The sequence below is a fragment of the Lithobates pipiens genome, unplaced genomic scaffold (assembly GCF_037356315.1).
Source record: "Lithobates pipiens isolate NorthernLeopardFrog02 unplaced genomic scaffold, aLitPip1_a1.2 Scaffold_22, whole genome shotgun sequence".
Lineage (NCBI taxonomy): Eukaryota > Metazoa > Chordata > Amphibia > Anura > Ranidae > Lithobates > Lithobates pipiens.
The window spans coordinates 157,092,978-157,120,480 of record NW_027507784.1 but is presented as its reverse complement, the minus strand read 5'-3'; the positions used below and the strand labels follow the sequence as shown (position 1 = coordinate 157,120,480).

General features: G+C 45.5%; 1 protein-coding gene across 2 annotated transcripts in view; it reads right to left on the bottom strand.

The window, feature by feature from the left end:
* The window catches only part of CPO (carboxypeptidase O), a 200,785-nt gene that overhangs the window by 41,664 nt on the left and 131,618 nt on the right, over positions 1 to 27,503 (bottom strand). For both annotated transcript variants that reach the window (XM_077448499.1, XM_077448498.1), the window contains exons 6-8: positions 24,569 to 24,670; positions 24,382 to 24,486; positions 21,688 to 21,798 (exon numbers count right to left, since the gene is read on the bottom strand). In XM_077448499.1, coding sequence (XP_077304625.1) covers positions 21,688 to 21,798; positions 24,382 to 24,486; positions 24,569 to 24,670 — 318 coding nt within the window. The remainder of the gene's footprint in view (positions 1 to 21,687; positions 21,799 to 24,381; positions 24,487 to 24,568; positions 24,671 to 27,503) is intronic.

The following is a 27,503-nucleotide window of genomic DNA, read 5'->3' as shown; positions in this document are numbered from 1 at the left end:
TTCGCGAACGTGGACCGCGAACGCGGCCGATAGTTCGCGAACCGGAACGTTCGCGGTGGGCCCCATTGACTTCAATGGGAGGCGAACTTCGCAAACCTACAGGTCAAATTTGCAGCCACAAAATAATTAATAGCTGTGCAAACATAGTCCCACCACATGGCCAATGACATAACACATGTATGAGGTGAATCTGAGATCGACAACTACAAGCATTCTTTTTTGTGGAGCGCATGAAGGCAATGGAGGAGAGGGAAGGTCAGGGTAGGCAAAGAGGGTGCAGGAGATGATCACCAGCAGCGTGACATACAGCAATGACACCTGCACCGTGATAGAGTCATCTGACAACAGCACCGTGATAGAGAGCACTGACATCAGCAGCGTGACATAAAGCACTAACACCAGCACCGTGATATACAGCACTGACAGCAGCACCGTGATTTAGAGTACTGACATCAGCACTGTGATATACAGCACTGACACCTGCACCATAAGCAGCCACAGGAGGAAGTCAGCATAGCACAGGGATGGTGGGAGCCCCTCATAATGAGCATAGCACAGGGATGGTGGGAACCCCTCATAATGAGCATAACACAGGGATGGTGGGAGCTCCTCATAATAAGCAGCCCCAGGAGGATGTCAGCATAGCACAGGGATGGTGGGAGCCCCTCATAATAAGCAGCCCCAGGAGGATGTCAGCATAGCACAGGGATGGTGGGAGCCCCCCATTATAATAAGCAGCCCCAGTAGAAATATGACACCGCTCAACCTCTTCAAAGAGGAGGGTACGGACATATAGTACGGTGTGCTTTTTTTGGACAAGGAAGTGAGCCAAATGAAGAAAGAAGGTCTCTGTGCTCGATTAAAAAAATTGTTTATAGACATATACATGGTCTACTGGTCACATGTGTTGAATTCCTCCGAGATCCATGCCTCATTCATTTTTAGAAATGTGAGGTAGTTAACACTGTCGTGAGCTAGGCGAGTACGCTTATCGGTCACGATCCCCCCTGCTGCACTGAACGTCCTTTCGGACACGACACTGGATGAGGGGCAAGCCAACAGTTCGATTGCAAATTGGGCAAGCTCTGGCCAGAGGTCAAGCCTGCCCACCCAGTAGTCCAGGGGTTCATCACTCCTCAGAGCGTCCACATCGGCCGTTAACCCGATGTAGTCGGACACCTGACGGTCTAGGCGTTCCCTGATGCTGGATCCGGATGACACCTGTCGATGGGTCGGCTGAAAGAATGACCTCATATCCGAAGTCACCAACACATCTTCAAACCGGCCTCTTGTTGCAAGCGCTGTTGGATTGGTACCCGCAACTCCTTCTCTGGGAGTGGAAATTGCTCCTCTGCCAGCGCACGCAAAGGCAGAATGCAGCATTTCTCAAAGTAAGGACTGGAAGTGCTCCATTCTGCCAGCCCTCTGTGACGGCGGTAACATTTCCGCCATTTTGTGTTTGTACCAGGGGTCTAAGTACGTTGCCACCCAGTACTGGTCCTTGACCCTTATGCTTTTTATACGAGGGTCCCTATTAAAACACTGGAGCATAAAGGCCCCCATTTGCACTAAAGTGGAAGCGGTGTGGTGGCCTGGCTCCTGCTCATCATCCAGGATAATGTCGTCCTCTTCATTCTCTCCCCATCCACGCACAACAGGGATCCCAGAAAGGTTTAAAGCATGCTCGTCTTGCTCCTCCTCATCCGCCCCGGCACCATCCTCCTCTGACTCCTCTTCAGACTCCTGTTGTTGACTTGTCTCAGATAGAGTAGCCCCCCCTGGGAATTCATCCAGCATTGCGACTTCCTCATCTTCCCGCTCCTGCTCCTCCACAGCTTGATCAATGACACGACGCAATGCACGCTCCATAAAGAAGGCATAAGATACCATGTCACTGATGGCGCCATGGCTGCGACTGACCACTTTGGTGATCTCCTCAAATGGGCGCAGAAGTCTGCATGCGTCGCGCATTAGCAGCCACTGGCGCGGTGAAAAAAAAAACAGCTCCCCAGAACCTGTTCTGCCGCAGAGTTCATACAGGTAGACGTTAACTGCACGTTTCTGCTGGAGCAGCCTATCAAGCATATAGAAGGTTGAGTTCCATCACGTCGGGCAATCGCAAATAAGACGTCTGACCGGCAGATTGTGTCGCCGCTGAATGTCAGCAAGGCGAGCCATGGCCGTGTAAGATCTTCTGAAATGGGCCGAGATTTTCCTTGCCTGCCGCAAGATGTCCTGGACCCCAGGGTATTTGACAAGGAATCGCTGCACGACCAAGTTTAAGACGTGTGCCATGCATGGCACGTGCGTGATTTTGCCCTGTTTCAATGCGCTAAGCAGATTGGCACCGTTGTCACACACCACTTTACCAACTGTAAATTGAGCGGTGTTAGCCACTGGTCTGTCTGTGAACGCAAAGCTGAAAGGAGTGCCGGGCCAGTGTGGCTCTTGGCTTCCAGGCACAACAGACGCAGCACGGCATGGCAACGTCTCACCTGGCATGTCGAATAGGTTCTGGGGAGCTTGGGTGGCGCAGCGGTAGAGACGCTAGCAGCGGAAAAGGAGGAGTCAGCCGAGGAGGAGAGGGAGGAGGATGGAGTAGGGGGAGGAGGAGAAGAAGAGTCAGGCCTGCATGCAATCCATGGCGGTAAAACCAAATCTACACGGGTGCCACGGGTTACATGCTTGACGGCCGTCAGAAGGTTCACCCAGTGGGCAGTAAAAGTGATATACCTTCCCTGCCCGTGTTTGCTAGACCACGTGTCTGTGGTCAGATGTATCTTGGCACCGACACTGTGTGCCAGAGATACATTCACTTGCCACTGAACATGGCCATATAGCTCTGGGATGCCCTTCTCTGAGAAATACTTCCTTCCTGGGACCTTCCATTGTGGTGTTCCAATGGCCACAAATTTGCGAAAGGCCTCCAAGTCCACCAGTTTATATGGCAGTAGTTGGCGGGCTATGAGTTCTGACAAGCCAGCCGTCAACCGTTGGGCAAGAGGGTTATCTGGCGTCATCATTTTTTTACGCTCGAACATTAGGCCCACGGAAGCCTGCCTTTTTGCAGAAAAACGTGAGCTTGGCGTGATGGAAGGTGGAGTGGAGGACAATTGTGAGTAGGGATGAGCTTCGTGTTCGAGTCGAACGTACGTTCGACTCGAACATTGGCTGTTCGGGCGTTCGGCGAAATCCGAACTCTTGGTCCGTTCGCGTCAAAATTCGTATGGCGCTCGCGGACCACAATGCACTGCGATGGCGCAGTGCATTGCTGGCTCATGATTGGCCAAGCATGCACTGTGACCCCGCATGCTTGGCCAATCGCAGCGCCAGCAGCGAGGAGAGCCATGATTGGCCACAGGCATCCTGCCTGTGGCCAATCATAGCTCAGGCTGTGTAGTGCACGCCCCACACTATATAAGGCCGCCTTTGAGGCGGCCTCGTGTAGTGTGTTGGCATCTGAAGCAGTGGGTGTTCTGTGTACCTTCAACACAGTTACACACCAATCGTTTTTGGCTGATTTCCTATCTTGCTCTTGTGTAGTGGTTATTGTCTGTGCCCTGACCGCAGTATACACCACTACACTATATTCACCTCACCTATATAGCTAGCTAGTGATCTATCTTTAACCACTTAACAACCGCCCATTGCCGATTAACGGCTTCAGGGCGGTTGTTTAACTCTGAGAGGCTGTTAATTAACGGCCTCCCAGAATTATGCTCTCGCGCGCCCCCTGGGGCGCGCACTTGAGAGCATCCGTGACCGCCGGGTCCACAGGACCCGGCGCATCACGGTAAACGGCCGCTCGTCGCGGCCGTTTACCACGTGATCGCTCTGTCAAATGACGGAGTGATCACTTGTAAACAAACCGGCGTCATGTTATGACGCCGGTTCCTCCCTCCCCTCTCTGTACCGATCGGTACAGCGGAGGGGAAAGAGATCGGTGTCAGCAGCGATGTGGGCTGCATCTGCAGTGCCCACATCGCTGCTCACCGAATTTAACCCCTCAATTCCCTGCCAATACTCTGCAATACCAGTGCATACTCTGCAGTACCCTGCCATTACTCTGCAGTACCCCCCATTACTCTGCAGTACCCTGCCTTTACTCTGCAGTACCCCCATTACTCTGCAGTAACCCCCATTACTCTGCAGTACCCTGCCATTACTCTGCAGTACCCCCCAATACTCTGCAGTACCCGCCATTACTCTGCAGTACCCCGCCATTACTCTGCAGTGCAGTACCCTGCCATTACTCTGCAGTACCCCGCCATTACTCTGCAGTGCAGTACCCTGCCATTACTCTGCAGTACCCTGCCTTTACTCTGCAGTACCCTGCCATTACTCTGTAGTACTCCCCAATACTCTGCAGTACCCTGCTATTACTCTGTAGTACCCCGCCAATACTCTGCAATACCAGTGCATACTCTGCAGTACCCTGCCATTACTCTGCAGTACCCCCCATTACTCTGCAGTACCCTGCCTTTACTCTGCAGTACCCTGCCATTACTCTGTAGTACTCCCCAATACTCTGCAGTACCCTGCTATTACTCTGTAGTACCCCGCCAATACCCCGCCAATACTCTGCAATACCAGTGCATACTCTGCAGTACCCTGCCATTACTCTGCAGTACCCCCCATTACTCTGCAGTACCCTGCCTTTACTCTGCAGTACCCTGCCATTACTCTGTAGTACTCCCCAATACTCTGCAGTACCCTGCTATTACTCTGTACTACCCCGCCAATACCCCGCCAATACTCTGCAATACCAGTGCATACTCTGCAGTACCCTGCCATTACTCTGCAGTACCCCCCATTACTCTGCAGTACCCTGCCTTTACTCTGCAGTACCCTGCCATTACTCTGTAGTACTCCCCAATACTCTGCAGTACCCTGCTATTACTCTGTAGTACCCCGCCAATACCCCGCCAATACTCTGCAATACCCTGCCATAAATTGCCATACCCAGCCATACTCGGAGATACCCAGCCATACTCGGTGATACCCTGAAATACCCAGCCATAGACGCCCCCCACCCCTCACCGCCCTCCGATGCTTCTACCAACTCGCCAGTACGATCAAAGCCAGAATCTTTTTTTTATTTTTTATTTCAGGCTTCCCAGCCTAGAGGTGAGATGTGGGGTCATATTGACCCCCAGATTTCACTGTAAAGAGGACCTGTCACCCCATATTCCTATTACAAGGGATGTTTACATTCCTTGTAATAGGAATAAAAGTGATCAAAAATATATTTTTGGGGAAAAAAATGTCAAACTAAAATAAATAAAGTAAAATGAACAATAAAAAAAAAAAAAAAAAAAATTAAAGCGCCCATGTCCCCATGTGCTCGCATGCAGAAGCGAACGCATGCGTAAGCCCCGCCCACATATGAAAACGGTGTTCAAACCACACATGTGAGGTATCGCAGAGAACGTTAGAGCGAGAGCAATAATTCTAGTCCTAGACCTCCTCTGCATCTCAAAACATGTAACCAGTAAAAAAAAATTTATGAAGAAAAAATTACTAATCTGCTAAATTTTATAACAGAAACAAAGAAAATTTCATTTTTTCGCAGAATTTCCGGTCTTTTTTCTTTTATAGCACAAAAAATAAAAAAAACTGAGAGGTGATTAAATACCACCAAAAGAAAGCTCTATTTGTGTGAAAAAAAAGGACAAACATTTCATATAGGTCCAGTGTTGCATGACTGAGTAATTGTCATTCAAAATGTGAGAGCACCAAAAGCTGAAAATTGGTCTGGTTATTAAGGGTGTTTAAGTGCCCAGTGGTCAAGTGGTTAATAATAGAGCTTGCAGTCAGTAGTGTTAGGAGATAGTGCGTGCTGTCTGCGTGCTCTGTACCCAGTACATACCGCTATAATATAGGGCAGGCCCCTACTTTCAAACATCCAACTTACAAACATCTCCTACTTGCAAACGCAAGGAGACAGCAGCAAGTGAGATGAAAAAAGACGGATGGCAAAACAAATTATACAGGGGTGATAACCCTTCCCTATGTTTTCCAAAAAGCTTAAAAATAGTTTTTTTGACTGGAGCTACACTTTAAAAATGTACCAGTTGAAAATTACAAACAGATTCAACTTAAAGCGGGAGTCCACCGGGACTCCGCGTTTTTTTTTTTTTTTTAAAAGCCAGCAGCTACAAATACTGCAGCTGCTGACTTTTAAATAGTGACACTTACCTGTCCAGCGCGCCCGCGATGTCGGCACCCGAAGCCGATCGCTCGCTCGTGCCGCCGCCATCTTGGGTATGGGAATCAGGAAATGGAGCCTTTCGGCTTCATTTCCCGGTTCCCTACTGCGCATGCGCGAGCCGCGCGGCGCAATCCGGACTGTCCCCGCTGCCTCTGGGAGCTGTGTGTTTCCCAGCAGGCAGCGGGGCACTTGCTGAAGGGGGCGGGCGCTTGCGGAAAGGGGCGTAACGTACGCCCCTTTCCGCAGAGAGCTAGCCCGGAAGTGGGTGCAGTTACCTGGATTATCCAGGTAACTGCACCCCCCTCCCCCCTGAAAGGTGCCGATTGTGGCGCCGGAGGGGGGGGGGATTCCGATGAGCGGAGGTCCATTTTAGGGTGGACCTCCGCTTTAACACAACAAACCTACACAGTCCCTGTCTTGTTTGCACCGCCTGTATACTGCTGTTCTGAGTATATAGGGCCTGGGGGCCACACGCATTTCCTTTTTTTAATATGGGTACAGGGTTCCCCTTAATATGTGTACAAGACCCAAATAGGCTGGTAATGGGCAGGGAGGGCTACCTATGCCATTTTTCTGAATGATTTTCAACCATATTGCAGGAACCAGATATAACATTAAAACCGCAAGCAGTTTTAAATGGTGTTATTTCCGTTTAATGTCATTTTGTGCAGGGACTGTTCTAAACACGGGAAACACGTGGCACTTCACAGGCATACTACAGACACCCCCCAGGCACCATATTTAAAGGAATATTTCACTTTTTTTTTTTCACTTTAATCGTCATTAAAATCAGTGCTCCCGCCAAAACGGCCGTTTTTAAAACTTTTTTTTGCATTGACCCATGTCCCCTGAGGCAGGAGTCAGGTCCCCAAACCCTTTTTAGGACAGTATCTTGCATATTAGCCGTTAAAATTAGCACTTTCCATTTCGAACGTTCGAGTCCCATAGACTTCAATGGGGTTCTAACGTTCGTAACGAACGTGGGGGCCTTTCGCACGTTCTGGTGCGAACCGAACCGGGGGTGTTCGGCTCATCCCTAATTGTGAGGAGAGAGGAGAAGGAGAAGTAAAAGACGAGGCTGGACGGTGAGTGCCTGGAGTGTGGCTTTATGTGTTCCGTTGCTCCCACTCGGCTCGTGATGGCTGCTCATGTGCCTTCTTAAGGCGGTCGTCCCTAGGTGAGTGTTGGGCTTACCGCGACTAATGCGTTGACTGCAAAGATTACAGATGGCAACGCTATTGTCAGCAGCGGACACGTTAAAAAAAAAACACACTACAGAGCCATGTGCCGGTGTCCTGGGAGCGCCAGATGTGACCGTACATGGTCGATGACTCGCTCCTGATACATTTGCAGTCTGCTTTGTCCCTCCTGTGCAATGTAAGTTATTCCTGCTTCTCCTCCCTATCTGCTGGTCCATATCTCCCTCTGAACTCCCCTCCTCTTCCTCTCTTGTGGGCACCCACGTGACATCACTAGACACGTCATCGTCGACGTCACCTTCTCCACCGCTATAAGTAGAGATCTCGGAGTAGGCAGCAACACTGGGGACCAACCTCCTCCTTGGGCTGATCTGGGTACTATCGTACCGAGTAGCGGTACCGAGTAGCGTACCGAGTAGCGTACCGAGTAGCGGTTGTTGCTACCTCCTCTTCCTGATCCAATACCAAGAGTGGCTGCGCATTAGAAATGTCTTGATATGGATCGGAAAATAATTCCTGTGACTCAAGCGGAAGGTATGTGGTGGTGGTGGTGGTGGTGGTGTTGTTGGTGGTAGTGTCTTTGGGGGTGCACATAGCAGAGAGTGAAGAAGAGGGTGCAGATCGAGAGGATGAGGAGGGTGCAGAAGAGTAAGGCTGAGTGAGCCACTCAACCAAGTCTGGTGCGTCCTTTAAAGTAATTGAACGCACCTTCTGCAACTCCCACTTTGGCTCAAGCCTGTTGCTCCTGCCCTACCCCTACCACCCCTGCAGAAGGGCCTGCCTCTTCCTCTGCCTGTCATTTTTTAAATGACCCTGTGACAAAATTCTCAGTCCCTATACCGATGAAGGAATGTTGCAGTATAGGGCAGCCGTCAGCAGTAGTGCACCTCAACCCTATGTATTGTGGACCTATACCAGTCTTTATAGAATGACAGACTGTACCTCACTCAACCCTATGTACTGTAGTACCCTATACCTTACCAGTCCTTATAAGGACCTTTGTGGAACAAGTAGGTTGTGTGTGAGTGATTAGCAGACTGTACGTCAGTCCCTATACCGATGAAGGACTGCTGCAGTATAGGGCAGCGGTCAGCAGTAGTGCACCTCAACCCTATGTATTGTGGACCTATACCAGTCCTTATAGAATAGCAGACTGTACCTCACTCAACCCTATGTACTGTAGTACCATATACCTTACCAGTCCTTATAAGGACCTTTGTGGAACAAGTAGGTTGTGTGTGCGTGATTAGCAGACTGTACGTCAGTCCCTATACTGATGAAGGACTGCTGCAGTATAGGGCAGCTGTCACATACCTGGTAAGCGAGCCCAGAATGCAGGGAGCGGCCTCTCGTAGCCTCTGGCTCGAGAACCCCTGAGGGTGGTAACAGGGATTCAAAAGTTTAGAGGGCACAAGTGCCTGGCAAGTGTAAGGCAGGTCCGGATTGTCAGTAGCAACACAGGCAGCAGGTAAGAACGGCTGGTGACAGTCGGCAGGTGGCAGCAGGCACAGGCAGATGGACTGGAATGGCAGACGATCGTCAGCAGGTGACAGCAGGCTCAGGCAGATCAAGACAGGAACGGCAGGAGGTCGTCAGCGGTGACAGCAGGTACCGGAAATCCGATCGGATCGGCAGGTAACAGCAGAGTCGGGTACAGGCCGGGTTGGCAACAGGCAGACAACAACGGTACAAGGGTAGAGGCAGAGACGTAGTCAGACAGGCAGGTAGTCGGTGGCAGGCAGCGAACGTGGTCAAGAACAGGCCCGGGTCACAGGAATCAAGGCAACAGGTAACAGAATCTCCGAACACGCTGTAGACTGGACAGCAAGAGGGAAGCGGAGGCCTTAAGTAACCTTTAGGGCGCCAAAGCGGTCGCACGGCGAGTCTGCGTGCCCCCGCGAGTGGCCATGCGTCCATTCGTGACCCCGCGCACCCGCGTGCGCTCGTTTGCCACATCGCGCACCCACGTGCGCCCGATCATGCCAACGCGCACCCGCGTGCGTCCGTTCGCGTTAACACGCGCTAAAGGGAAACGACAGGTTCTCAGCAACAGGCCCCTATGGGCAAATCTCCCATGTGCGATCGGATCGCCAGGACGGTCATGACAGCAGCGGTCAGCAGTAGTGCACCTCAACCCTATGTATTGTGGATCTATACCAGTCCTTATAGAATGGAAGACTGTACCTCGCTCAACCCTATGTACTGTAGCACCCCAGACAGACCAAGTTACCAGCCCTTATAAGGACCTTTGTGGAACAAGTAGGTTGTGTGTGAGTAATTAGCAGACTGTACGTCAGTCCCTATACCGATGAAGGACTGCTGCAGTATAGGGCAGCGGTCAGCAGTAGTGCACCTCAACCCTATGTATTGTGGACCTATACCAGTCCTTATAGAATAGCAGAGTGTACCTCACTCAACCCTATGTACTATAGCACCCTACACCAGTTTATTACCTTACCAGTCCTTATAAGGACCTTTGTGGAACAAGTAGGTTGTGAATGTTAGCAGACTGCAGCAGAAGGGCAGCAGTCAAGTATAATATTCTTTCTATATTTGGAAGAAAGAATATTATACGTGTACAAGCCTATTACCATACCACTGATACCAGTCCTGAAAAGAACCTTTGTGGACCTAATATAGTAACTGATTAAACTGACCCTCACTGCCTCACACACTGCTTCCTGCCTGTCCCTATATAAACTGACAAAACAGAGGCTACTGGAACAATAACTGGAATAGCCCTTTTGTGGACCTGATAGTAACAGCTAATGACTAAACGGACTGTCCCTACAGCAGACACGCCGTCCTGTCCCTTTCTCTAAACTGACAAAAGACACTCAGGCTGCTGCAACAATCAGTAGCACAGCAAACCTATATACAACTAACACCTATACCAGTCCTGAAAATAACTTTTGTGTACCAAATAGCTAGCGATTTGGGTCACTGCAATCTCTCCCTGCTCCACACAGCAACCTCTCCCTATAGTGACAGAAGAAAGAATGTAAAATGGCCGCCGGATCGGGTGTATTTATAAGTTAGGGGGAATGTCCAAGTGTCCATGTGCTGTAATGTCTCAATTGGCTGTCCTGTACCCCATGATGGATGTGTCATCATAGGTCAAAGTTCTTTTACACAGTAAACACGGAAGTCCGGCGCCAATAGTCCGCCGAACGGGCGGACCGCGAACAGCCAAAATTCGCCGTGAAACGACCACCGGACGAACCGTTCGGCCATCACTATTGAAGAGATGACTCGCCAAGTGAGTTGTTCAGATGCATTTGCCTCTAATGTAATTCTTGCAGTAACAGTGCTATAGAAAGTTTTATCAAAAGTGGATGAGGACCATGGTATCAAAACAATGAAGAGCACTTTGCTTGCTGCTTTGCAGAAGCGATTCTCTGATACTGAGCGCAACCCACTTTAATGTATCGCAACTTTACTCGATCCAAGGTAATGGTAATTTTTCTGCTATTAAATGTAATTGTTTTCTTAATTCACAGAAAGAATATGCTGCATTCATTCATTGTTGTTTATTTTTTTCTTAATTCTAGGTGTAAAGATAGATTTTTCTGTAATTCAGACACTTCCAGGGAGGCAAAAGAAATGTTAATACTGGAACTGCAAAACATTTCTGAAGAGGCAATTGTATCTGAAGAGCATGAAGAACCGGCTTCCAAAAGGCCTCACCGTGACCAGTCAGACACCACTCTGGACAGTGTATTTGCAGAAATTGCTGGTGAAGGTTCATCTACGTCTGAGAGCAGTGCTCCAAAAGCTGCTACTATACAGCTGGAAGCTTACCTGAGAGAGATCACTGTACCTCATTCAGAGAAACCCCTGAAGTACTGGGCAGTTCATAAAGTGAGATTTCCAACTCTGGCTAAAATGGTCCAAAAATATCTTTCTGCCCCATGCAGTAGTGTGGAAAGTGAAAGACTGTTCAGCTTAGCCTCTAACGTCCTTACTGATAGCAGAAACAGGCTTATGGCTGACCATGCAGAGATGCTTTTATTCCTTAAAAATAACTTGCCACTAACATTTGAGAAATAATAATTCTATTAGCTATATCGCCTGTAAATCTTGCCCGTACTGTTCCCCAGGATTAAACAATGCACTGTTATATTTTTTTACTGTTTTGCACTTTTGCTTGGTTGTGTGATTTTTTTACATTTGTTATTTATTGTTGTTATTAATATATTTTGATGTTGTAAAATATATTTTTTGTATTTATCAACATGTTCTGTGAAAATTCTTTGAGTTTACTGTGTGACAAGCAAATAAAACAATTTTATTCTTTTATAATGTCTTGAGTTACAGCTCTTCATAGTTATAAAGAAGATATCATTAGTCTGTATTGTGGTTTGAAAACTGTCACATGACATTAAAAAAAAGTATCAGTATCGGCGAGTACTTGAGAAAAAGTATCGGTACTTGTACTCGGTCTTAAAAAAGGGGTATCGGGACAACCCTAGTTTAAACTGAGAAAATTTAACATTTTTAGAAAAAAATAAGGTAATTTTGAAATTGATGGTAGCAGAGGTTCACCAATTCAGAGAATCTGGAGAAATCTCTGCGCAAGGAACAAGGCTGAAATGCAATATTGAATGCTCATGATCTTTGGGACATGCATGTCACTGAAAACAGGCATGATTCAGGGATGGACATCACTGCATGGGCTTAGGAATACTTCCAAATACCACTGTCTGTGAACACATTTTCCCCTACTATTCAAAAATGCAAGGTAAAGCTCTATCATGCAAAGAGGAAGTCATATCTGAACAAGACCCAGAAACGCTACCATCTTCTCTAGGTCAAAGCTCATTTAAAGTGGCCTGGTGCAAAGTGGATAACTGTTCTGTGGTTAGATGAATCAAATTTTGAAATTTTTTTGGGCACCCATGGGCGATGCGTCCTCCGAATTAAAGAGGAGAAGGATTTTCCAGCTTGTTTTCAGCACTCAGTTTAAAAGCCTGCATCTCTGACAGTATGGGGTACCTTAGTGCATATGGAATGAGCAACTCGCACATCTGGAGAGGCATCATCAATGCTGAAAGATTTATTCAGGTTTTAGAGCAGCATTTGCTCCCATCCAGATGTCCTTTTCAGGGAAGACTTGCGTATTTTAGCGGGACAATGCTAAACCACATACCACATCTATGACAACAGCATGGCTTTGAAGCAGAAGAGTCCAGATGCTTAACTGGCTTGCCTGTAGTCTAGACCTTTCACCAATTGAAAAAATTTGGGGCATCTTGAAATGAAAAATATGACAAAGAAGACCCAGGACTGTCAAGCAGTTAAAAAGGAGTAGGTAATGGGGGGCGTGGCTACCGCGCGCTGGTGGATGGCAGGCTGAGAGCAGAGCTCCTCTCCAGCGACGGGATCTCAGCGCTTCTAGGGGACCTCTGAGCCGCCAACAAGCCCTCACAAGCCTCCTGAAAGTCTCCTCACCCTCCGGAGATGTCTCAAAAGCGGAGAGAGGACTGGCGCAGCCGAAAAAACTACCGGACTTCTTCCCACTGGCGGCCCGAGATACTGGCCAAAATGGCGCCGGCGGCTGCACGTTGTCCTCCTCCGGATCCTCTCCCTCCACGGCAAGAAGCCCAGAGCCTGGTGACAAGCAGGGTCGGCGTTCTCCAGGGACCTCAACCCCTTTCAACAGTCCTGCAAAATCCAGACCAAGACTGTCCGTGGAGGCCCTGCAGGTGAGTGCTGGGCAAAACTCTGCTGAAGATACAAGGGAGATTACAGACTGCATATCTGACTTCCCCACTACAGACAGGCCTGTCTCTGAAGCTACTCTCAAAGACATGCTTGTCTCCCTGCGCGCCTCACTGCACACGGACATAATGCACTGTATAAGCAATTTTAAAACTGAGGTGGGGGCTCTAGGAGAGAGAGTGGACCATGTTGAGAAAAAAATGGGCGACTTTGCTGTTGCACATAACACACTAGTGGACGCCCATAACAGCCAAGCTGAGGACATTGAGTGGTTTAAATCCAAAAGAAGACAGGTCCAGGCGCAACAACGTTAAACTGAGGGGGATCTCTGAGTCAGTTATGCCTGCACAGCTATCCCAACATGTTCAGGATCTCATGAGAACCCTGCTGCCCTCACTGTCTGACCAATAATTAATTATTGATCGCATCCACTGGCTCCCTAAACCTCAGCACCTTCCGGACAATGTGCCGCGGGACGTCCTGATGCACGTTCACTTCTTCCATGTCAAGGAACAGCTCCTGTCAGCGTTCAGGAAAGACAGCCTGCTCCCAGAAAATTTTTCTCATATACAAATGTATGCAGACCTCTCCCAATATACAATGCAGAGAAGGAAAGCTCTCCTCCCAATAACTAAAGCCTTACGCAACCATGGGATCCCTTACAGGTGGGGATATCCGCTAAAATGACTGATCCCCCATGAGGGCAATGTCTCGGTGATCACCTTACTTCAAGAAGGTCTCGCCTTGCTTCGATCCCTTGATGTTCTGCCTGATGAACCTACCAAAAAGCCAGCCTCTTCCCCACCTGCAAAGTTGGATACCCGGGAGGATTGGCAGACTGTATCATAGAGGAATAAGAAGAAATCTAAGAAGCGTGTCCCCTGAAGTAGTTAACCTCAACAATCCTGTGCATCTGACTCCCAGTCACTAGGGTTACTCCAGCGCGCACTGATTGTTTTCCCCCACATAAATAGGCATGTATGTTGCCTTCAGATCTCACTTGAGATCTTCTTTTTTTTACCAATTTTTACGTTATTTTTCTGTTATTTGCTTTTTTTTCTTCTTTCAAGTTTTTCACAGTACTGACCTGGTCTGTCGCTGTCTGAACTGTTCACTCTTCCCTGGATCTGGATTGACTAGTCTCTGCTTCAGGCATCCGTGTGGTCTGGTAACAACGGAACCCTCAGGTACTCATCGTATGACATGTCCCTACTGTTTTATTTAGCATTCAATTTCCCTCCACAATGGCAATTAACTTTGTCTCTTTTAATGTACATGGCCTGAATCACCCGGTCAAGAGGCACTCTTTATGGAACTCAACGCAGATGTTCTCTGCATTCAAGAATCCCACTTTTTTTAATGGGGCCTCATCTAGGAAAAGAAAAGAGGAGTAATAATCATTAAAGACACAGTGGCCTTTAATTTGATTGAAATACATCCAGACCCTGACGGGAGGTACCTAATTCTTCTAGCGGAACTAAACAATAAGACCTATACAATCGTTAATCTGTATGCTCCTAATACGCATCAGATTCGTTTTTTGAATAGACTATTCCGCAAAATTGATAAAGTACGTAGGGGGGCCCTGGTTGTGTGCGGAGACTACAACATGACACCTGATTACACGTTGGACACTACGACCAGGGCCAACAGATCCTTACCTAAACTGCAACCCCTGTTGGTTGCCGAAGATTTCTATGATGTATGGGGATGTCAACATGCGAGTGAGAAAAATGATACATTTCATTCTGCTAGGCACAACACCTATTCCAGAATAGACCTAATATTGGTAGACAAGCTGTTGCTGCAAGCGGTGTCTTCCTCCACCATCCATGATATCTCGTGGTCAGACCACGCACCTGTTACCATCATGGTGGTGGAGGGACACGCTCCGGGCTCAGCGTATCTTTGGAGAGCGAACGCTCGGTTATTTCAGAACTCCTCGCATGTTGTTGCTATCTCAAAAAACCTGTCTGAATTTTTTCAGCTGAATGTTAGCTCGGTGCACAGTCCTACTACCCTTTGGTGTGCGCACAAGGCGTTCATAAGGGGAATTACGCTACAGATTTGTGCCAGGGAAAAACGCCTAAGAACGCTGAGGCTAGACCGCATACTAGCGGAAATTAGGGCCTTAGACTTCTCAAACAAGCAGATGCCAGACGCCAACACGGCTCATAAGCTTACTCAGCTACGTGTTGATCTCAGGCGTCTACTGCTTGAGAAATACGATAAGATTGTACATTCCCTTAAGGTGACGCATTACTCCTCTAGCAACCAGATGGGGAAATACTTAGCCAACCAATTGAAGTCAGCCAGGGTCAAGTCCAAGTTCCCCTTCATTTACCACTCCCTTGATAACAAGAAAAAAATCAACCCTAAAGAAATTGCGGATGCCTTTGCTGACTATTATTCATCATTATATAATCTAAAATTAGACCGTAATACCCCCCAACCCACAGATGAGAACATACAATCCTTTCTCTCCTCTGTCAACCTCCCCTCCCTATCTGTAGAACAATTAGCTTCCCTCAATGCCCCCATTACGGCCATGGAAATAGCAAAAGGTATTAAGTCTCTTCCTTTGGGCAAGTCCCCGGGCCCTGGCGGCTTAACTAACGATTACTATCGTACCTTCTCGGCCCAATTGTCCCCCATACTGTCTGATGTCTACGCTGAAGCAATGTCCTCAGCTTCCTTTCCCTCAGAGATGCTTAGAGCATATGTGGTTACTATCCCCAAGCCAGGCAAGGAACTGACCACCCCCTCCAATTTTAGGCCAATTTCCTTATTAAATACAGACGTCAAGTTGTATGCCAAAATACTTGCTCAGCGACTGCTTCCTATTATCCCCACCCTTGTTCAGCCGGATAAGGTGGGTTTTATGCCTGGTCGGCAAGCCTTTGACGCTACAAGATGCATCATTGGGGTTGTCCAGTATGCTGGGGCCTGTCAGATGCCTTCTCTGCTCCTATCATTGGATGCGGAGAAGGCGTTCAATAGGATTCATTGGGGATATATGGACCAAGTCCTGCGGAGGTTTGGTTTTGGTGGGCCGATCCTCTCGGCTATTTTTGCTCTCTACTCTACCCCCTCAGCACAAGCTTATACCTCTAACATGCTATCCTCCCCTTTTACCATTCCTAATGGCACCCGGCAGGGTTGCCCCCTATCCCCTATCATCTTTAACCTCCTTATTGAGCCATTAGCGGAAAAAAATCATTCCCACCCAGAGATTCTCGGGATCCCCGTACAGGAGAGTGCCCATAAAATTAATTTATTTGCGGATGATATTATCCTTTTTCTGTCTAAGCCTGCTAAATCATTGCCACAAGCCCACAAGATACTCCATGAATTTAGCCAAATCTCTTATTACAAGGTAAATTTTTCGAAATCAACCATTTTAGACTTGAACATTGAGCACTCCCTTCGAGCCCACCTGACCTCCACATTCCCTTATACATGGAGTTCATCCAATATTTCATATCTGGGCCTCAAAATCACCAAAAACACTCGGACTCTGGCAGAAGCTAACTACCTCCCATTGATTGAGAAATTGACTAAGGAATCAAATACAATGGCTAAGTCTGAATTTACGTGGTCGGGGCGTCTGGCATCCTTTAAGATGCTGTTGCTCCCCCAAATTTTGTATATCTTCAGGGCCCTACCCACTGCCCCATCTACTAAGCACCTCTCGGCACTTAATTCATTGATGACTATATTTATCTGGCGCTCCTAAAGACCCTGGTGTTCTAGGAATATGTTGTTGAAGCATAGGCTGGCAGGTGGAATGGGTATGGTTGACCTCAAAGACTACTATCATGCTTCCAGGCTTGTCCAACTGAAACATTGGCTCAACTCTTTCTTGGAACCAAAATGGTGTTGCATCGAAAGAGCCCTCTGCCCTACCAGTAATCTGAGGCTTTTATTGCTTACTGATTCGATCAGACCCTGGGCCTTACAACAGCTTACAGATACAGTTCAGGCTTCTTTGAAAGCCTGGAGGGAACTTCTCAGGTCCACGCCTACGGGCATTAAACAGATAACACTCCCCATACCTCTCCAGGCCCTTCAATTTTTAATCCCCAATCTCTCACTGAAAGAGTGGACTAGAAGGGGGATAGAGTGGTTGGATGACCTGGCTCAGGACTCCTCTCTGATCCCGTTTCACACTCTGCAAGCATGCTTTAACCTAGCATCCACAGATACAGTGGTGTGAAAAAGTGTTTGCCCCCTTCCTCATTTCCTGTTCCTTTGCATGTTTGTCACACTTAAGTGTTTCGGAACATCAAACCAATTTAAACAATAGTCAAGGACAACACAAGTAAACACAAAATGCAATTTGTAAATGAAGGTGTTTATTATTAAAGGTGAAAAAAAATCCAAACCATCATGGCCCTGTGCGAAAAAGTGATTGCCCCCCTTGTTAAAACATACTATAACTGTGGTTGTCCACACCTGAGTTCAATTTCTCTAGCCACACCCAGGCCTGATTATTGCCACACCTGTTCACAATCAAGGCATCACTTAAATAGGAGCTGCTTGACACAGTAAGGTCCACCAGAAGATCCTTAAAAGCTACACATCATGTCGAGACCCAAAGAAATTCAGGAACAATTGAGAAAGAAAGTAATTGAGATCTATCAGTCTGGAAAGGGTTATAAAGCCATTTCCAAAGCTTTGGGAATCCAGCGAACCACAGTGAGAGCCATTATCCACAAATGGCGAAGACATGGAACAGTGGTGAACCTTCCCAGGAGTGGCCGGCCGCTCAAAATTACCCCAAGAGCGCAGCGACGACTCATCCAAAAGGTCACAAAAGACCCCACAACAACGTCCAAGGAACTGCAGGCCTCACTTGCCTCAGTTAAGGTCAGCGTTCATGCCTCCACCATCAGGAAAAGACTGGGCAAAAATGGCCTGCATGGCAGAGTTCCAAGGAGAAAACCACTGCTGAGCAAAAAGAACATCAAAGCTCATCTCAATTTCTCCACAACACATCTTGATGATCCCCAAGACTTTTGGGACAACATTCTGTGGACCGATGAGACAAAAGTGGAACTCTTTGGAAGGTGTGTGTCCAAGTATATCTGGCGTAGAAGGAACACTGCATTTCATAAAAAGAACATTATACCAACAGTAAAATATGGTGGTGGTAGTGTGATGGTCTGGGGCTGTTTTGCTGCTTCAGGACCTGGAAGACTTGCCGTGATAAAAGGAACTATGAATTCTGCTGTCTACCAAGAGATCCTGAAGGAGAATGTCCGACCATCTGTTTGTGTACTCAAGCTGAAACGAACTTGGGTTCTGCAGCAGGACAATGATCCTAAACACACCAGCAAGTCCACCACCGAACGGCTGAAGAAAAAAAAAATGAAGACTTTGGAGTGGCCTAGCCAAAGTCCTGACCTGAATCCTATTGAGATGTTGTGGTATGACCTTAAAAAGGCCGTTCATGCTCGAAAACCCTCTAATGTAACTGAATTAGGACAATTCTGCAAAGATGAGTGGGCCAAAATTCCTCCAGGACGCTGTAAAAGCCTCATTGCACGTTATCGCAAACGCTTGGTTGCAGTTGTTGCTGCTAAGGGTGGCCCAACCAGTTATTAGGTTTAGGGGGCAATCACTTTTTCACACAGGGCCATGATGGTTTGGATTTTTTTTCACCTTTAATAATAAACACCTTCATTTACAAATTGAATTTTGTGTTTACTTGTGTTGTCCTTGACTATTGTTTAAATTGGTTTGATGTTCCGAAACACTTAAGTGTGACAAACATGCAAAGGAACAGGAAATGAGGAAGGGGGCAAACACTTTTTCACACCACTGTATATACAAGTACTACCAAATCTCCCATTTACTAAAAGCTAATAAGATCTACCATGTTTCATTAGCAGAAGACCCTTGGAGGTTCTACAATGCGACTCCCATCCTACCTAAGGGAATCACTTTATTTTATAACTTTTTCCAGCAGAAGCTTGTCTTTAATAAATTCAGCCCTTTCCTCAGGTGGGAGGAGGACTTGAGGAGGACTATATCAGAAACACAATGGCGCCATGCCTTTCGGGCTAACTTTAAGGCTTCCAAGTGTGTTGGACACTGGGAAATAGCTAAAAAAAATCACCTTACGTTGGTATCTCACACCATAAAGAATTTCAAAGTTTGGCCTCTCCGGGTCCTCCCCCTATGCTGGAGGAACCGTGGGGAGGTAGGTAATCTTTCCCATATGTTTTGGTCATGTAAACACTTGACAAGTTTTTGGAACACCATCTTCCGGGCTATATCCAGCATAACTGGAATTCTTACTACCCCTGAGCCGGGATTGGCGATTCTCAATCTGGGAATTGAGAGATATCCACCCAATTTTAGAGTGGTAGTATCTCACATCCTTTTAGTCGCCAGAACACTGATAGCTAGATTCAGGAAAAATGACCAAGCGCCCAATGCCTCGGAAGTACTGCTGACCACCCAACCACACTACACATATGAGTCAATCCTAGCTATAAGGTCTCGTTCAAAAATAAAGTTTGATAAAAATTGGCAAGTGTGGGAAGTATGGCGTGAAGGAACTTTACCCTCTTAAACCTCGGCTCTAGAGCCCTTTCATCTTTGATAGAGAGTTTGTATTATGCCGGGCTCTACCTGTTTTCTTTCCTATTTAGACCCATCTATTTTTGACACCAGACATACCAGTCTTGAACGTTTTTACTTTGTTTTTTGTGTTTTATGTTACCACTTCTGTTTTAGATTACATTACACTTTGTGTGTTCTTTTCTCTTTATTTTTTTTATTTTTTTTCTTATATCTCCCAACTTGGTCTTATTAGCTGGTCTTCTCCCCCTCCTACTGCTTGGGCGACTGGGGCTTTTGCCTTGGCCGCTCGGGTGGTGGTGGGGTGGGCTCTGTTGGTTGCCCTTCCCCTGGCCCGGTGGCGCCACTCTTGGTCATTGTGACTGGGGCTGGCGGGTCTGGGGGGATGGGTGTGGCGATAGGGCTCCAAGGGGAATGCTATCCTCCTCTTCTATTACTTGTCGCCCACTGCTCGACCTTGATAAGTGGGATGGTTGACCATACATATACTTGAAGGTGGTCTTTGTTAGAACTTATCTTTGGAATTGTGGAACAAATGTGGAGATGTTTGTTTTGTTATGCAAAATTATTTTCAATAAAAACTATTTACAAAAAAAAAACGTAGTAGGTAATGACACAAACTGCAGTCAATAATGCCAAAAAACATAGACTGTGTGAACAATTATGGGCATGGGGTTCAGGGACGAAGTACATGAATTGGGTGAGACGATATTAAAATCCAGCAGAAAGAATGGACAGTCCACAACTCAGGGAAGCAGAAGTACACTTCAAACATGTAAGAAAAAACAATGGAAGAGGCATCTTATTTTGCTTGCATTATAAAGTTTACACAGTTGAGCAGTTATAATCCTTTATCGGGCAAGAATGGGACAAAATTTCACTCCCCAAACTCCAGAAACTGGTCTCCCCAATTCCCAGACATTTACAGAGTGTTGTTTAAAAGAAGAGGGGATGTTTCAATGTGGTAAACATGGCTCTGTCTTTTTTGAGACGTGTTGCTGCTAACAATTTCAAAATCACCTTATTTTATTCTTAAAATGGTACATTTTCTCAGTTAAAACATTTTATATGTTTTCTATTTTCTATGGGGAATAAAATATTGGTTTATGAGATTTACAATTGCATTCTGTATTTGTGTAGATTTTAGATTTTAGATTCCCAACTTTTTTTGGAGGTTGTAAATCTAACAACAAGAAAGCAGTTACCTTTTACTTCTTGGGTTTAGATCTACTTTTTAGCAGTTAAATGTCTTATTCCTTCGCAGCCTGTAAATGGACAGTGAAGGGGGCGATACAAAAACTGGGACATTTTTACCTTAAAGGGGTAAAGGCAGAAGGTTTTTTTAGATAAAAAGCCTTCTGTGTGCAGCAGCCCCCCTAACACTTACCTGAGGTCCCTCTCTGTCCAGCGATGTCCATGAGTGTCTCAGCCGACCGAGATTCTCTTTCCTGATTGGCTGAGACATAGCAGTGGCACCATTGGCTCCCCTTGCTGTCAATCATAGTCAGCTAGACAATCAGGGCAGAGAGGGAGCATGGCCATTTCAGGGTTCCATGTCTGAATGGACTCAGCTTGGGTGCCCCCCATAGCATGCTGCTTTCTGTGGGGGCACTGAACAGGAGGGAAGAGCCAGGAGCACAGATGAGGAAGACCCGGGCTGCTCTGTGCAAATCCACTGCAACACAGAAGGTCAGTATAACATGTTTGTTATTTTTCTAGGAAAAAAATGAGACACTACAATCACTTTAATGCAGAGAATGCATTAAGGTAAGAAATGTCTAGCCTTTAGAACCACTTTAAGAAGGCTGCAGAAAAGGCTCTGGGAGGTGGCATGCAAACCTAGGCCACCATCTGACAATAAAATGAGTACACCCTAACATGACAGTTTATAGTGTTTCACACACAGGTTGGTCTCTGCCAGTATATCTAAAAAAAAAAGGATGAAAAGTATTTTCCAATTTAACTTACAGTGGTCCACGTATAAATGTAGCCATCAATATTTAGAACAGGCAAGACATACAGATCCAGGTTCCTGAGAATCTTTTTTATACGCGCATCCTTCTGATAATTCTGTACGATCTAATGATGAATAAAGAAGAAAATTCAATTGTAAAAAGGAGAAAATGGATTTGAGAAATTAATTTGTGTGAATTAGACTGCCATCATCCTTAATCGCATTATAGAAAATATGCAACAATTGCATTTGGGAGATACCCTTTTGGACTTTTTATACGGCAGAATAAGGAGTATATATAAATCAGATAGTTAATTAAAAGTCATATTTACTGCCAACTTTATTAATATACACAATAAAAATAAAAAAAGTAAACAGTGCATATAGCAGAAAAATATCCAACAATCATAAATTGCAATAATACATCAATGAGTTGACATATATAAAGTATCAAAAATGAACCCAAGCTTGCAATTCCAAAGTGCCATCCACAACAGTAAAATCAGCAGATTGGATATTCAACTATAAACCCACCATGTTTCAGAAATTATTGCATTGTTGTGCATTTTCCTTCTTCAGAGGTGGTTTATTATAAAGAAAGGTTGGGATATTGTCTTCTTATATATCAGACTCATTGGAAACGGTAAAAACAATAATACAGATGACACAGTACATGCTGGTTGCATGACTCCTCATAACCGTGCACTAAAGGTGGTACCACATGGATCCCCAGTTCAGGCGCCAAATCGCATCTTTAAATTCACAGAGATGTGGACATCAGCCGGCAAACTGAGTCAAACTGATAATTATAATTGTAGTTATAATAGATCTGACCTTGATTAATAAAGCTGTCAAACTGCCACACATATTAAGGGTGGGTTGAAGATAATTGGTTGTTAAAAGGTCATTCAACCAAAAATAGATATTCTATTTTTTGGTAGCTGCTGGAAAATGAAATCACCTAAAAATGTTTAATAATCCCGGAACTCTGGAGGGGAAAAGTGTGCACAAATGTCTATGCTATTGTGAGAACTCCCTTCTGTCCTGGTTTTATTTTATATATTTTTTTTATTTAGTATAGAATAGAATAGAATATGAGAAGTGGAAACACCCCAAGGAAGGCATTATCAGTAAACACAAAGGTGGGTGGAAAAACAGCTGGCAACCATGTCAAGAAGATCTCACCACTGGGGTCATCAATAGATACAAGAGGTCAACAGGTAACTGAATATAATTTTGCAATGGACAAAACTTTTAAGCATTTACTTTGACTAATTTTGAAGTATACCACACATACTGACAATATATTATGTGCTTTCATTGAAAAGGCAATTTTATAAAATATGTTAGTCCAACTACGCTAGGAAAAAAATCATGCATGATGAAGTGTGATCATGTATGCTTCGCACTGTCTTTAACTTTTGACCCTTAGACTCTGGGCATGTATGAAAGTCTAATGATTAACTGTTGCTTGGGAATTTGTGATAATGCATTCATTTTATTGTTTTGCCTACTACTGATCTTCTTAAGCACCTTAAAGAACTGCTGAAATTCCTGTCAGTGGGTGTCAGTGCATGTTAAGTCAGCATCAAAGCCAGGGTCAAAGTTTTTGTCAGTCAATGTAAACATATGTTAATAATGATGGTTTTCATTATTCTCAGGAATAAGCTTAGTATTCAGTAGCAATTATATGTGAATATCATTGAGGAAACCAGTGAGACTCTTTCTGTGAAAGTGTTTTAAAAGGCATGAATATACTTCTTACTGAGAAATAGCAGTCAGAGTATGTTTAGTTAAATTACTGTTCACTTCTGGGACCACTTATAGATATGGGATGATAGATGCTATAAAGCTGCATGAGAACGTATCTCAGTTGCCATTGTTCATCCTCATCTCCCTGCACAGCTCTCCTCTTTTCCTTCTATTCATATTAAATTGCTAGATCAGCATATCCAACATTGCAGGTTATTAGAAGTTTCTGCAATGCTGTAAAGATTAGTGGCCTTGAGGGTGGTCCCACATATCTAATCACCCCCATACTAAGGGCAGCCTTAGCCTCTGCAACATTTTAATACAGCATTTTGTTAGTGATAATAAATCCAACATATTCCTTACTGTGAATTTTGATACAGAGTAGATTCCATTAATAGGTTCATAGGTTTTAGAGTTTATTGAGAAGGAAAAACTCTTAAAAACAAGCATGTATCAGAAACCTACTGCAGGAAAGTCACTGTTTCCTGTGGATAATTTCCATGCCCCCACTCAGAAGAATGTCATACCATATAGACAGCTGCTCAGAAAAGAAGTGCTTGAATTTGATTTATGCATAGGGGATAGTTGTTGAACCACCCAGATACCAAGGATGAGATAATATAACCCTAACACGTTTGTTCTAGAACTTTCACATCTCTCATCCTGTTCATGGACCATCAACATCAACATATCATTGACTAAATTAAGGCATCTGTGCTACCTGGGTGAAAATAAATGCTGGAGTATTCTTTTTGGAACCTAAGAATTGCTACGAATGAGCTCAGTTGAATGTATTTTAACTACTACTAGCCATTTTTCTTCTTTTTTGTTGTTTCAAATGTCAATGTATTGCACAGGGTTGCTCAATTTTACCAGGAACACAGAATGAGAGGTGACTTACACACATTTACAGAACCCTTACATTATAAGTGACTAAGTGGAGCAAGAAATGTCACCTCTTTAACAAACCACTGACAAAAGGCTGGTGCAATCCATTCCCTTGCATGAATGCCACAGTCCATCCAGATAATTTTTTTAGGATTACTTGATGGTTGACTAATCTGTAAGGAAAAGCACAAGTTATTACTTCCAACAATGTCTTAGAAACTTGACCTTGAAATTATCTATGTGAACGTTACCTACTTTTAGATAATGCATGGGTCTGGACTCGTATGTTGAACCCAAGTAATGTTGTGTAAGCAGATCACTGTGCTTTTCAGACATTAGATTGATCCAGTTGTAAATCTTAAAAACATAAAAAGATTACTGATTTAGAATGTGCATCTGTAAAATAGGCCTATCAATGCACATAAAACATTTAGCTATATTAATTATGTAAAGGATACCTACATATAATCAATCAATTCAAATCCAGTGGCATTTGCAAATAGGTAGGATGGGCCGAACACCGGGACATGTATTGATGCAACAAAAATGTTTTTAAAACAACCGTTTTTTCAGGAGCAGTGATTTTAAGAATGCTTAAAGTAAAACAATAGACATTAAATATTCCTTTTAGGGTTGAACTGATACTGATACTAGTATCTGTATCATCGCTGATACTGAGTATTTGCCCAAGTACTTGTACTCGGGCAAATGCTCCCGATGCTTCCCCTGATACCTTGAATTCCCTGGAAGTTAGTGTGCGGGTGGAGTGAGTGGGAGAAGGCGGAGCGTGGGTCCTGGCACAATGAGCCCTTGCAGTGCAGCAGAGGAAGGTAAGCCTGTGGGCAGGGGTGTGGGTCACAGCCGTGTGCATCCATCACCAGCATCGGTGACTGGGTAGTCAGAATTGTTAACGGAAGTTAATGATTCTCTGTCGGAGGCTGTACACGGCAACGCCCAACTTGGTACACCCTGAACTTGGCCTCAGTAGCCTGCAGTCACAAGGTGGTAGTGGACATCTTGTTAAACCCAGCCCATATAGTTCACTAATTATATGGGCTGGGTGTAACAAGATGGCCGCTGCTGCATTCTGACTAGGCTTACTGAGGCCGAGTGCAGGGTGTATCAAGATGGGCTCTTGTATAGTTACTCTTTATAGCGTCAATTACATTTTTTAATGCCAGGCTGCCAGCAATTATCAGTGCCACTGCCTACCAATCAATTCCACCTATCATTGCCCATAATTGCCACCTATCAGTGCCAGCCATCAGTGCCCATGAGTCAGTGCCACCTATCAGTGCCCATAAGTGCCAGCCATCAGTGCCCATCAGTCAGTGCCACCTATCAATGCCCATAAATGCCACCTATAAGTGCCAGCCATCAGTGCCCATCAGTCAGTGCACCTATCAGTACTGCAAATCAGTGCCCATCAGTAAGTGCCACATATTGGTGCTCATCAGTCAATACCACCTATCAGTGCCCATCAGTAAGTGCCACCGATCAGTACCAACCATCACTGCCTGTATTGTATTGTGTATATGTATTGTGCTTTGAAAACTGTAACTGACATAAAAAAAAAGTGTTGGTAATCGGTAACGGCCAGTACTTGAAAAAAAGTATCCTTACTCGTACTCTGTGTGAAAAAAAGTGGTATCGGTGCAACCCTAATTCCTTTAACCACTTCCCTGACCAGCCGCCACAGTTTTACTACGACAGAATGGCCCAGGTGGGCGAAGCGACGTTATGTTACGGTAGCCGTGGCAATCGTTTCAGAATCGATCAGTTTTCAGGCCCAGGCCAATGATTTCTGGCCTGGACCTGCTGATCTGTCCTGATGAATTAAATCCTGCCCTGCCTGTGTAAGTGTAAACACAGACAGGGGAAGAGATGTCATCTCCCCTCATGGAACTCTTTTTCGTTCCAGAGGAGGGAGGACATCCAAACGTGAGTTGCACCAACACTACACTGACACAGTACACATAGGCACATATTTCACCCCCCAATCTCCCCCCACCCAGTTAACCTCTTCAATCCCTGTCACTGTGTCACCCAGTGCAGTGTTCATATTTTTCTTTGATCACTGTACTGGTGTAATTTGTGACATTAATCAGCGTTAGGGTACTTAGTAGTAGCCCCAGATAGGTCTAGTGACCCCCTAACCCCCTCTAATAAAGATTTAACCCCTTTTATAGCATCAGGCCACCCGTCGTATATTACCTAATAAAAGGTTTAATCCCCTGATCACCCATGCATGCACCATAGTGGTATAGTGTCAGAAAGGACCAATATCTGATTTGATCAGATCTATACTAGCGTCCCCAGTAGTTTAGGGTTGCCAAAAACGCAGTGTTAGTGGGATCATCCTAGATAGTAGCAGTATCGCATGGTAACGTGGCGAGTCCCATAAGTGCAATTCAAGCTGGTGAGGTGGCTAGCACACCAAGAAGACAAAGACAGGCCCGTCGAGCCCATACTCCCCTTCCTGCTGCATTTTCCAATTCAAATTGGGAGCCCACCACTTCTGTAGCACCCATACATCCCCCATTCACTGGCCAACCTGAAATTCAGGGGGAAACAGTTGATTTTACGTCACTTGATTTTTATTTTCTTTTTTTAATCTCTATAGATCTATTGTGGACCAAAGCAATTTGTTTGCTGGTCAATTCATTTCCTCTAATCCCTAGTTGACCCTTGCCAGAGATTGGAAACCTATTACGGTCTCTGAATTTAAGACCTTCCTGGGCCTATCCCTCCTCATGGGCATAACTAAAAAAAGTGAGTTGCAGTCATATTGGTCCACTGACCCAATTCACCATATGCCTGTGTTCTCTGCCTCCATGACCAGGACATGATACGAGCAGATCTTGCGGTTCATGCATTTCTTTGACAATGAACTCTGTTGTCCTTGGGGTGACCTTAAATATGATCAGCTCTACAAAATTCTGCCCCTTATAAACCACTTAAACCAGCAGTTTGTAGCCTTGTTTACTCCCAATCAAGTTGTCTGTTTTGATGAGTCCCTGATTACGCTTTCTGGCCTCTTGTCATTCAAACAGTATCTTCCTAGCAAGCTTGCCAGATATGGGGTCAAAATGTATAAGTGCTGTGACAGGGCAACAGGCTATACATATAGTTTTATGGTTTACGAGGGAAGAGATAGTTATGTTGAGCCGGAGAACTGCCCAGACTACAT